This window comes from Epinephelus fuscoguttatus, linkage group LG4 (assembly GCF_011397635.1).
Source record: "Epinephelus fuscoguttatus linkage group LG4, E.fuscoguttatus.final_Chr_v1".
NCBI classification, from domain to species: domain Eukaryota; kingdom Metazoa; phylum Chordata; class Actinopteri; order Perciformes; family Serranidae; genus Epinephelus; species Epinephelus fuscoguttatus.
Window position 1 is genome coordinate 1,380,305 of NC_064755.1, and position 12,493 is coordinate 1,392,797.

Here is a 12,493-nt window from a genome sequence, read left to right on the forward strand (position 1 = left end):
GTATCATGTCTTTGCTTTGCATTGCACTGCTTTTGCTTTGTCTGTCAAAGCACTTTGTAAACTCTGTTTTTAAAGGTGCCATATAAATAAAGATATTATTATTATTATTATACCTGGATATTCCTTGTGCGTTTCTGAACAGACTGAGCAAATGAACTCTGTGGTAAAACATTATTTTCAATGCTCATTTACACCTAATTTAGACTTTAAGCTGTGTTACCATAAGGCTCATATGTTTAGCAGCTCCAGGCAGATTTGTTAAAATTGTTTTTGGTCAAAAATGGCTCTATTGACAGTTAAGGTTGCTGACCCCTGGCCCAGACATTAACCATATTATAGAGGGATTTGTGAAGCAAATTTCCATGACTTCTCCAAAACTTTCTGGGGTTTATTCATCTTTTATCACTAACAATGTAACTTTTGCAGGCCTGGAAATTGCTATTTTCAAATTCCATGACTTTTCCAGGTATTTCATGACTATATGAACCCTGCTTTTACGACCTCCAGTGCCCCTGAAGACCATGGCCAGTGAAACACCAGATGTCTTACACATTCATTTTATTTTAAAACCTGTCCAGCCTATGTAATAAATTATTTTCAAGGCTAGTCCAAAAGTACATAAATTAATAAATAAATTTACTTTAAAAATCCAAGATAGGGTAACATATAACAACTGTAATAACAAAACTGATTACAGAAGAATAAATACAAGTATATATATGTGTGTGTGTGTGTGTGTGTGGGTGTGTGTTCGTGTGTGTGTACATATACACACACACATATGTACATATATATATATATATATATATACATATATACATACATATATATACATATATACATATGGATAGACAGTACAGATAAATTAAACCCTTTAAATAAACTGGTACAGATGTAGCTGTAAAATTAAAGCAATGTTGTGTGACCTTTGGTCACTGTTTGGTTCATTGCTGTTGCCACATGTCAGCCTTTAAACTGCATAGCTTAAAAAGCCATCTGTAAAGCCTTCCAAACTCCACAGTGTGACTTTAAACGTTCATGTTGGTCCAGCTGAAAACACAGCTGTTTATCTTGGATCCTAAGCAGGTGAAGTATGACCCAGACATATCTCCACAGCGTTAGTTTGCATTTTTCTTGAACATGGCCTTGATAATCTGTGTGAGACAGTGACTGAACCCCACCAGGACCATGCGCTCAGCCTGGGCAAGGCTCTGGGCCTCGCTCTCAGCCTCCTCAGCCTGGGCCAGCAGGCAGCCACACGCAGCCTCCACCACAGCCGAGGTTATCAGTGACACAGGCCATCTAAACACACACACAGACACACATTTACATGAAGGGTAAGCCCATTCCTCTGGTGACAACATCACACCCATACACAGTGTACATCAGTGAAGCAGGGACAACCTGGAGCTTCAGCAGGCAGCCATGGGGGTTGTTATTTTCATGATCCTGTTTAAAATCAATCTAAAATAAAAACTATAATAGCTAGTGTTCATTTCCTTTTTTTTTTTGGCAACAGAAAGCGAAGACTGCTGTCTTTTACACCATCATATTTTGCACTTGTGATTACGTTATGTGACAACTCCATAAGATGGTGAAAACTCTTGGTGATACCACAGTAATGTCCTGTCATGGCTGCGGGAAATTGTTGTTGTCATGATCCTGCTCAAAATTCATCTAAAATAAAAACTATATTTTTAAACTATTTTTTTGCAGCAGAAAGCTAAGACTGGGTGTTTCTCAAAGTCAAGGATCCTTCCTTGGGGGAAGGATGAGTATTTATTTAAAAAACTAAAATGTACATATGTACATATTTTAAATAACTTATGGAGTGTTAATAAATATTCCGATCATGTTTCTACATTTAGAAATCTTATGAATCAATATGTTTTGTGTGTTTATTTTTTTCAAATCTGATGTAAAAACATGTCAGAATTTTTTTTTCAATTCCTGACATAATTTTTTACACTTTTATCAATTATTATGATTTATTGACTTACATAAACTTTTAGCTTAAGGATTTAAGGAAATGAAGCATTTGAAAGTACTCTAGGAAATGACATCACAATGAGCAGAAATACCAACATATGCACTAGTGGACCATTTCTATGGCAGAGTTCAAAGGGTTCATTAATATACAAATAAATGAAAAAGATTTGTGATTATCTTTCTGACAATTAACAACAAACAGATATTATGAATCCAGTTTTTATTTGTGAATCTCAGTTCTATTTTTGCAGATTTGCATTTTAAGCACAAGCAGTCTTTTTTCAGGTTTTGGAGTTTGTGTCTTTGCAGATGTGTGAAAATATTTTTCTGAGTGTACAATGTTTTGTGTGTGTATGTACAGATACAGATCATACATTTATACACAGATTACCAAACTGCTCACACAAATAATACTGTGACAAATCTATCTCCATAGGCCTTTGATACTGTGAATGGTGATGAGATACTGTAACCAAAGCTGTGGTGTATAAATGGATGGACTCACTTGTTCTTCTCTTTGAGGCCCATTTCTGAGCTGTCGTCATAGTTTCTACAGCCAACACATTTACAGCTTGAGGTACACATGATGTTGGCCTGCACAGACACAACTGTTCAAGCATTCTGAAAAAATAAGCTTATATAGTTCATTTTGTACAGACAACTGAATGCAACCCGTGGTCATTAGTATTCTAATGTACATTTCAAAAGAATGGTAATTAGCCAAAATTAGTCTCCTCTGACCTTACACTGAGAAAAGACAGTAAATTTAAAAACACAAGCAAGTGTAAAATAATTAAAATTAATTTAAATGCTTTTTATTTGTAGTAATTAAACACCTGGTTACATTAACAGGAGATGAAATAAAAAAATATAATATAAAAAAAATAGTTTGAAAGTCTGCATATATGCTTACAAATTAATCAATCAATCTGTATTCCAAATTATGTATTAATTCTCTGCTGGGCAAAAAAGTGGCACCAAATGAAGTGCTGAAGCCTGAGGGGTCTGTGAGTCAAGGTGAAGTTAGTTATTCTAGCTCAAAAGAAATGTCCTCACTTTGTTCGTTGTAAAATGATTTTTTTTTTCTTTTTAGCTTTGCATTTAGAATCCACTATGCTGGGTTCAGACTACATGTTATGTTTGACTGTTCTGACAGTCTCTATGTCAGTTAAGGCAATTGCAAAATCTTGCTGTGACTTGGCCAACAGACATGACAGACTACATGTTGGTCCACAGATAATCTTTGCAGGTCATTATTCATGACACTGGTAGTCTGTTAAGAGGAGCCCATGGCTGCTGATTGTTGGGACAAGGTTTCAGGAGTCAGAATATTTATTAAGCTTTGAAATCTGCATCACCTGGCCTTTCCTAACAATGATTGTGAACAAGCCAGAGCCCTAACAAGCTAATTAAGTTCTGAGACCCTGCAAAAAAGCAAAAAACATACAGTAATCTTGCTTAAAATGTAGAAAAGCATGTGTCATCTTAACTCACTGACTAACTAATGTCTTTTGGAGATCCGTTGATCTTGTACTCACTTTACTTACAGTAAACAAAATTTGACCAGGGGTGCCCAAACTTGTTCTTGCCACTGTAGAGTTTCAGACACCAATGCCAGTGGGCTGCTGGCTTCAGCACTCAGCCCTTTTGGTTGCCACTTTGTTTATGATTTATTTTGCATCAAATAAGAATCACTTTCGGCCAGATCCACAAAGAATGGATTGCTCCTGCTAACAGCGCCATTATTTGCGCAGAATTAGCTCACGCAATCTGCCCTGTTTTAGTGCCTTATCCTCAAAAGAATTTGCTCTAATCATATGCCGGCGCTAACACGCCCACAAAGTTTGGCAGCTGAGCGCAATTTGCGGCACATGGCCCTGCTGATGGATGACTGTGAGAGCCCTGAGACGCCTACAATGGGGTTCTGGAAAGAGCCAGATGCAAGAACCTGTAGTGTAGACACTAGAGATGCGCGGATGGCAGTTATAACCGCCAGGTCGATCGGGTGATAAAAATGAACAATCTGATTAATGGCGGATGGGTTATGGGCGGGTGAAAATAATAGCCTAATAATAACTTTTATTTAAATCGCACCCTTTAAAAACAAAGTTTACAAATTGCTTTGACAAACATTAATGAGGGGAAAATGTATTGCATGCTCTAAAATGTGAAATGAGCCTACTTGTGTCGTGTGCAATACAATAGGCCCTCTATATCATCATGCTTATATCCCGCTGATAAATAATGTATGATTGGCTGGGCAAGCATGCTCTTTAAATGTGTCATGTGGAAGGGTTTATTTAACACAGTGATCCCCGCAGCAGCAGAAATGAGTGTCTCCTCATTAAGAGTGCCAATGTGCGCCTTTACGCACAGAGTAACGGCGCCATTTTATTGATTATTTTAATGTCAGTCAGCTGACGGGATCGGTCAGGATCTAATCTTTCCTGATAATATAAACATGCGGGTGAGGGTTGATGCGGGTCTGTAATTATAGAAAATTAATTTGCTCGGATGGGTGGTGGATGGATGATTGATGGATAGATGCGGATTCGGATGCCGTCAGAGCCCATCCGCGCATCACTAGTAGACACTAATTTGACAATGCCAGGTAAAGCATGGGATCTCTGGGTGGCAGGCTCAATGTCATCCTTGATGTCATCTAGTAGCACAAGGATCATGCGGCCTGGCAACCGGTATCTGCAAATGATTTCATTGTCACTTAAATCAAAAAGTGATACTCTCTTCCGATAAATCCTTTCTGGTGCGCGCCTGCCATTACGGTGCCTTCGCCTGGCTACAATCACTGCTGCCATGATTACCGGAGTCCTGGCATGACAGCCCTTATATAGGCTATGCTCCACAGTTACCACCAACTGAGTGAAATTTGCAATCATGTTGCGTGAGAGAGAGGGTGAGAGAGGGAGAAAGAGAAATTGCGCGGATTTAATACACGGGTTTCACTGGCGTTAAATAGCACCGCTTTACTGCCTGTGGCAATTAGGGCTGGTCTTTGTGGATTAGGTGGTATTTGTAATGAGGCTTATTTGCATAAGAAGGAGGCAATTTTGTGCAGAATTTATGAATATTCCCTAATTTACATGCATGCAAATTGAAGCGGCGCAGCTAGGAGTGGCAGTGCAGTTTGTGTTCAGTTTGCGTGCATTTCACCCTTTGCGTGTGCTTTGTGGATTGCACGCTATTTTTTTCTCTCATTTGCACAGGTTTAGCGGTCGCAAAAGCAGTGCAATCCTTTTGAGGATCTGGCCCTTTGTGTGTGTGTGTGTGTGTGTGTGTGTGTGTGCAGGTAAACCTCATAGCACTCGCAGTAGTTCTTAAGGCAGCCAGAGCGTTTACAGTTGCAGCCTTTATTGTGCCAGCCTTTGACCTCGCCTGACCTCTTCGACCTGAAGGCTTCTGGGTTACGACCTAAACATGACTACATAATGACAATACCAGTAATGGTGACATCAAGAAGAACAGGGAAATGACCCATTAAAACTGTTAATATTCCTCAACCAACCTTATACATGAGTGTAGCTCATCAAACATAAAATGCAGAGGTAGAACTGTTTTAATCTCAATTTTGGCAAATGGCAAGTAAGAAAAACAAAACAGCATAGCATTCAAATATCAAACATGTTCTCATCCCAAGTTGTCACATATCACCACTTTGTCAACGAAAGCATGTGGTTAGCTTTAGGCAACAAAAGCACGTGGTAAGGTCCAGGAAACAACATAGCATCATAGGTTTAGGCAACAAAAGCACATGGTAAGGTTGAGGCAACCAAAGCATGCGGTTAGGCTTAGGCAACAAAAGGGATGTGGTTAGGTGTAGAAAAAATATTATGGTTTGGCTCTACAATTATACAGGAAGCCCGGGCTCTGGGCTCCCAAATTAAAGTCCAGAGTTTGTTGGACCCATCATTGTGGATGGGCCCAACAAATATTGAGGTTTGTTATAAGGTAATATAAGAACCTGGAAAGTCACTATAAAGGCCCATTTATGCTTCCTTTACATACGAAAATGTATACGTCCATTTCAAACAATGTTACCGTCACTGCCCACATACTTCCACGCGCCCTTTACGTTGGCATGGATGTTAACCAATATATCCACCAGGAGGCAGCCCAGCGTCAAAAGTTTATGACAACAACAAACTCAAAAACAAACATGACGACTGTGGAGGAGATATTGATAATGTACCTCTTGCATAAAAGACAAAAACAGAGGCAGCGTTGTAGGAGGCAGTGGTCGGTGAGGCCGTTAAATACATCGCGACTGGGGGACGGAGAATTCTTTTCTCTCGTACTGCCGATGAGAGAAATTGAATTGTTATTTCTTCTTCGTGTCTCACTAGAGCTACGTATCGGGTAGTGACAGCAACACTGCCCCCACGGTTCCCGGTGGTACTGCTCCATTTGGCCCGTATCCGTAAGCTTTATGGAAACATGCAGAAATACGGACGAAATGAACGCAGAGCACGGACAGAAGGCTTCGTCCGTATCCGGATCCGTATTTAACGTTGAGCATAAATGTGCCTTAAAGGGATAGTTCGACATTTTGGCAAATTCGCCTATTGCCGTAATCTCTATAGTCATGTGAGTAGGTACATTACCTTTAATTGTCAGTGCGTGCTGTTCTGAGATCGGTGGGGCAGAGCTGCCCGCTGAAATGGAGGTGAACGGTACAGGTCCCTCTCTCCCTCAAAACTAATCAAATACACCATCAAATGACTCCAAAATGCTCTTGTGGACAACTTGTAGCTCACACATTCACCACGCTACGAAATAATAATGTAATATTACGAGACAGAGTTGTTTTGAAGCCAAATGCAGAGCTGGAACTACATTCCAAACATACAGTACTTGCTGGGCGGAGTGATTTCAAACAGCGTATGTTTAGTGCAGTTACTCCCGTCATCAAAACAACAAGTTTGTTGAGAAGAAGCCAGAATATACAGAGGAAGAGTTACAGGTTTTGGAAGAAGAGAGAGCAAGAACAGAGGCTGCGGCCGCTGAGCAACCAGGGGCTGAGGGGAGACCCAGATCCGGTGGTGTAAATGTGGGGCTTACTGGCCACTTTATTAGGTACACCTGTGCAATATAAATATAGAGTACGCCTCAAAATAATCACCGGAACACGGGGAGAACATGCTAACTCCACACTCAAAAATCACCACAACTCCTGAGGGAACAACAACATAAAATGTTCCCTAGCAGTCTGTTTATTCCCAACAATGAGAAGTAATGCCAGTCACTTCACTATGCTCTGGGCAAGCACTTATCCATATAATAACCACAACAACATTTGCATTTTAGCCTTATTTACCATGCTTGGGTTGTAGGCTAATGTTACTCAACATGGAGGTAACGTTACAGCAGAGAGATTGCTGAGCAAAATACATAACGATCACTTACCACGTCTGCTCCTTTTGTGATGCCGACAGATGGTATGAAAGTATCTTTCAAGAAAAGCGTTTGAACCATTCCTTAGCTTCTGCGCTCCATCCTTTCACTGTAGTCCTCCGGTAAAAAATGGCAGGAGCACACAAACATTTTCCGTACCATTTCCATAGGCGTGCTGGGGTCGATGTCCAGCACAAATAGCCATTGTTTCATCCTGTCCGTATTACTGGTTGGAACTACGCGAAACTTCACTTTGCTCCATGTCTTCGGCTTGTTACTGCAACCTTTTACAATGCATGTGTAAACCATGATTTACAAAAACACTTGTAAACTTTCCTCAAACCTTCTGGTGTGTCCAGCTGACGACACCGCAAATGGCTACAAGCAATAACAACGGCACTGTCTCAGCTGCACACTGTGTCACTCCGCCCAGTGGTTTACTCAAGAAAGTAGTTCTGAGTATTTGCTTCATGTGTCGTAATGTTACCTAATTATACATTATTATTTCATAGCGTGGGGAATGCGCAAGCCATGTGTTGTCCACTAGAGCATTTTGATTTGTCATTTGATGGTGTATTTGATTAGTTTTGAGGGAGAGAAGGACCTGTACTGTTCACCTCCATTTCAGCGGGCAGCTCTGTCCCGCCGATCTCAAAACAGCACGCGCTGACAATTAAAGGTAATGTACCTACCTACCTAATGTAAGTCAATGAGAAAATTACCCTACTTTTCTCTTGATGTATTACCTCAATAAACATTTAAAAACACTTAATACATTTGAGTTATCTGTGACGTTATGACATTTATTTGATCCTACGAAGAGACAAGAAAACCATTTAAGATGTTTGTAATGAAATTCAATATTTTAAGGGACGCATTTCCCTTCATGTTGCGGATTTTTGCTAACAGCACAGACGGGGAGTTCCCAGCACTGCTGGCACAAGGGGCACCTTAAAAGCACTGTTCTGCACACAGTCGCCGTGTGTCTCTGACTGTAGATGGTGGAGCTGTTGAATGGATTTGTGGTGTTTGTTAGTTGCAGTGGTGTCTGTTAGCAGTTATCTCCACTAGTTAGCCGCAGAATGGCATCAGAGCAAGCAGCCACCAGCCGCTGGTCTTTACATCTGTTGATTTCCTCAGGACTCCACTCAGTCCGAACTGTCTCAGGAAGGTTTATGGTTTGATGCTGTTTGACAGGCAGGTAGCAGGTTCAATTATCTGTGAATGTCACTTTTCTCTGACAGGGATGAAAGTTTAGTTTTTATCACCAACTCTGTGAGACATGAGTTTAAACCTCCAGGGCCCCGTTTCCCAGTTTCAATGTACCTTAGCGCTCTACAAAGGTCTCTAATATATACCTTAGCTAAGAAACTTCTTTTCCTACAAGTGTTTCCCAAACTGTGCCTTAGCGGGTGCTCTCAAGGAGAGCTGCTAAGCCACATCATAAGTTGGAGCTGTCCTTCACCATGGTGCTGAAAGTTTATTAATCGATGCTGCACACATCGATTGATCTCATAGAAAGGTGAATAAATGACGTTGTAATGTAAAAAGTATTGCCATAATAATTTTACCTCCATCAAATATTATATCATTGTTGGGATTCACAGGACCACAGATGATTTATCATTTGGTAAAATCATAACTGGAGATTTAAAAGCTTTTTCCTCTGCATGCTCTTTGTTCTCCAAACACAGACAGCTAGAAGACACCCATGTCCACAGGAGGTCTCACCTCACACCTCAGTGAGACACAAGTCTCACAACAACTGGACAGGACTTTTTCAGGACATGTGACTCTGATGTCACAGGCATCTGTAGATCTGCTCCCTTCCAACAGATTTCTTCCCATTCTTGCTCCAGCTGGTGTAGCAGCTGCACCCCTCTTTCCGGCTGGGCCTGGGACAGCAGAGGCCCAAACCCCTGCTCCATAGCCCAAACCACTAAAGGGAGGGCAACTGATCACAGACTCTGTTGCAAACACAAGGCCATTGCAACTAGCTTTCCAACAACAAGGAACTAAGTGAGTTAGCACCCAGCATCTAACTCTGCAAGGACCCCAAGCTACCAGCTTCCTTGGATCAGAACCTTTGGAACAAAGGACACAACAAAGACTGCAGCTGAAACCACACCTTCCCAGCCTTCTTCTGCCGGCTGACAAAGCAGTACACCACCAAGTGACTCTTTCTCCCATCCACTCAAGGATCAGTAATGTAACAACTGGGCATAGCTTATCACAGCTTTACAGGCTAAGCAAGACTGTTTGACTTGTTGTATGTGATTTGATGCTGTTCATTGAGTTATTGTTGTGATTGTTGGCAGTGAGGTCATTGATTAGTTGGCTTCGCCAAACCTAAGTGTTTAGTTTGCTAATACTGTTCACAAACAGATTCTTGCACACAACTAAACAATCTCTGCACTAATCCAGACCGTTTGCAACACAAATCACATTCACATCCTTTGTCTTTCTCTTCTTTCTCTCTCTCTCTCTCTCTCTCTCTCTCTCTCTCTCTCTCTCACACACACACACACACACACACACACATATACACACCAAGCTTGTATATAGTTAGTTAGAATTTGTGTGTTTTGGTCTGCTTTGCTAATTTGTAAATAAATATAATTCTTTGGAATCATACCTTCTGTCTGCTTAATGTTGCACAAGGGTGGATGAATAGTAAACCTCTGCTGCGTGAAGAACTCCGAAATCCTTCAGGCGTTACTGTTAATTTTGGTTGTTGTCATTAATTTAATTACCAATCAAACTCCAAATTAATAGTTTAGCGTATTTTATGAGACTGATATCTTTAACTGGCTATCATTTTTCCCTTTACGGGAATGGTGTCCCACGAGGTGATTTAATGTTAATTAAGTCACATTATTTAACATAATTATTAATTATTAATAATTATTAAATATTTCCGATAGCCAATTAAATCCCAACATATTTGGTGCCTCTGTGTGAAACCTAGTGTGTTGACCCCAACATTTATGGTGCCGCCGAGTGAGGTAAAAATATGTTAACCCCAACATCATAAATGAGACTATGCCATTTACAGAACATCTGCTCATCTATTTGAAGCCTACTCCACACATACACAGGTATTTTAAAAAAGCAGTGCTTTAAAACTAAATTTCCGTCCAGACGAGCGTTTTGGCACAGTTTCAGGAAAAATCCCTGTCATAATACGCCTGAAGCATATCACATTAAAAATGACTTACATGCACATCCCATTACAAACAAGGAGACTAATGATGAAGCAGAAAAACGTGATTATTGCTCACCGATAATACATTTGTTATTGAAACATTCGTAACAGCATACGTGTTTGTCTCCCTTTTTTCATCATTGCAGTTCAATGCCAGTTTGTGTCTTACATATAAGTTTTCCAACAGATCAGTTCTGTCAATGTACAGACTGCAAATCTGTTGTTGTCGCACAGTAGGCACCTGTAGCAGCAGCATATCCATGTTTCATTGCTCTGTGTGTGTGTGTGTGTGTGTGCCGTAATTAATCGCAGGCATCTTTATGTAGTCTTGTTCATGATGCACAAGGACACTGGTCACCGCCTCCACACTTCATGAAACCGATGCCTTGCTCAGCTCCAATCAGTCTCCCACCACCTCCAAAAAAACTACCCACTGCATAAAAACGCAAAACCGCCAGAAGATGTACCTCTGGGCTGAGGGCGAAGTTGCACTTGGTAGCTCTGGAAATGTGCGGGGACGCAAGTGCAAGCAGATTCAGGATCTCCTCACGAGGCAGCCGGTATTTGGACAGGATGGCACTGTCTGAGAGGACATGAAATGGACTGAACTTTGTCCTTATAAAATGATTAACATGAACCAAATGGCTACGCGGACAGCGACACCTTTAGTTCAGTTGACTGAGCACAACAATACGCTGTAATGCAACCATAATCTCGTCTACAATGAAGCAAGCAGAGGCGGCGTGCTTGATTGCCTATATAGCTGGTGCCGCCCACTTGATTAGTTTCCATTAGCCTCATTAGACTTCAATTTGATCAATTTGTCAAGTATCTGTCAGATTTCAGTATATAGTGGTAGGGTACAGCCTGTGGCCTCGTCAGAAAACACATATCCTCAGTTAGTTAGCTCCATTAAATAAATGAATGAATGAATAAAAAAATAAATGACGGGTAAGTGACGGTGGCATCGTAGGACAAAAGGCCTTGCGCAGACAGCAGAGTTTTTTGAGTTTTTCAGGACGAGGTGACTATTTACTTAGGAATCTAAACCATGTTACGATATGTTATAGCTTACCAGTGAGATATAGGTTATCTGTGAGATATGTGTTAGGAGTGTTTTATTTCCAATTGTTTCGGTAACATGAGCATAAGCACAGTAATGCTAAAATAACACGTTTTATGTGATAGTCACGGCACAGTGCGGTAAATATAGGTTGGTACGATTATAATATATGCGTTTCCAAAGTGTTCTTCCACAGGACACAGGGAAATGAGGGAGAGGGAGAGGATGAGGAAGAGGGAGAGGGAGAAGAGGAAGACCAGGGAGAGGAAGGGGGCGTGGCGGGAGAAGCGGTGCAGGAACGGCCAGGCGAAGAGGTGTGTCTCGGCTACCCAGAGGGAAGAGGAGGAGGACAGGGTGACAGCCTTCGCAGCAGCGCAAGAGGAATCAACAGATTAGGCTGTAGGCTACGCTAACCATTTAGCTGTAGCTCTGGGATAACGTTAGCCAAGGCTAGGATAACATTAGCACGTAAACGTAACATTAGCCGTCACTCGAACTTAGACGAGAGGGAAAAGTAGTTGCAAACATGAAGCCAAAATGATTTTAAAATATCAGATTGAATTACCTGTCTAGCAGAAAGCAGGCAACCTCCGCATCCCTTGTGAAATCCTTCTCCTTCAGGATTTTTTTCCACCTGGAATGAGCAACACCGATATTCACTCGCGTTTTGTCCCATCCTCGCTTATCTGATCTTTTTCTTTTATTTGGTGGCGTGGTTTCCCTCTTACGGGGCAAAACGTGTGTGCTCCTCCATTTAAAGTGCGACAGAATCATAAAAGTACAAAGCAGGTTCATGCAGAAGTGCCTCGGATTGATGGTCACCTTAA

General features: G+C 41.1%; 1 protein-coding gene across 3 annotated transcripts in view; it reads right to left on the bottom strand.

Moving 5' to 3' along the window:
* Positions 1–860: 860 nt before the first annotated feature.
* LOC125887537 (protein lin-54 homolog) overlaps positions 861–12,493 on the bottom strand; it is a 59,288-nt gene continuing 47,655 nt past the window's right edge. For all 3 annotated transcript variants that reach the window (XM_049574453.1, XM_049574451.1, XM_049574449.1), the window contains 3 exons: positions 5,303–5,428; positions 2,495–2,583; positions 861–1,302 (listed from right to left, as the gene is read on the bottom strand). In XM_049574453.1, the coding sequence (XP_049430410.1) occupies positions 1,119–1,302; positions 2,495–2,583; positions 5,303–5,428 (399 nt within the window). In that variant the 3' untranslated portion in view covers positions 861–1,118. The remainder of the gene's footprint in view (positions 1,303–2,494; positions 2,584–5,302; positions 5,429–12,493) is intronic.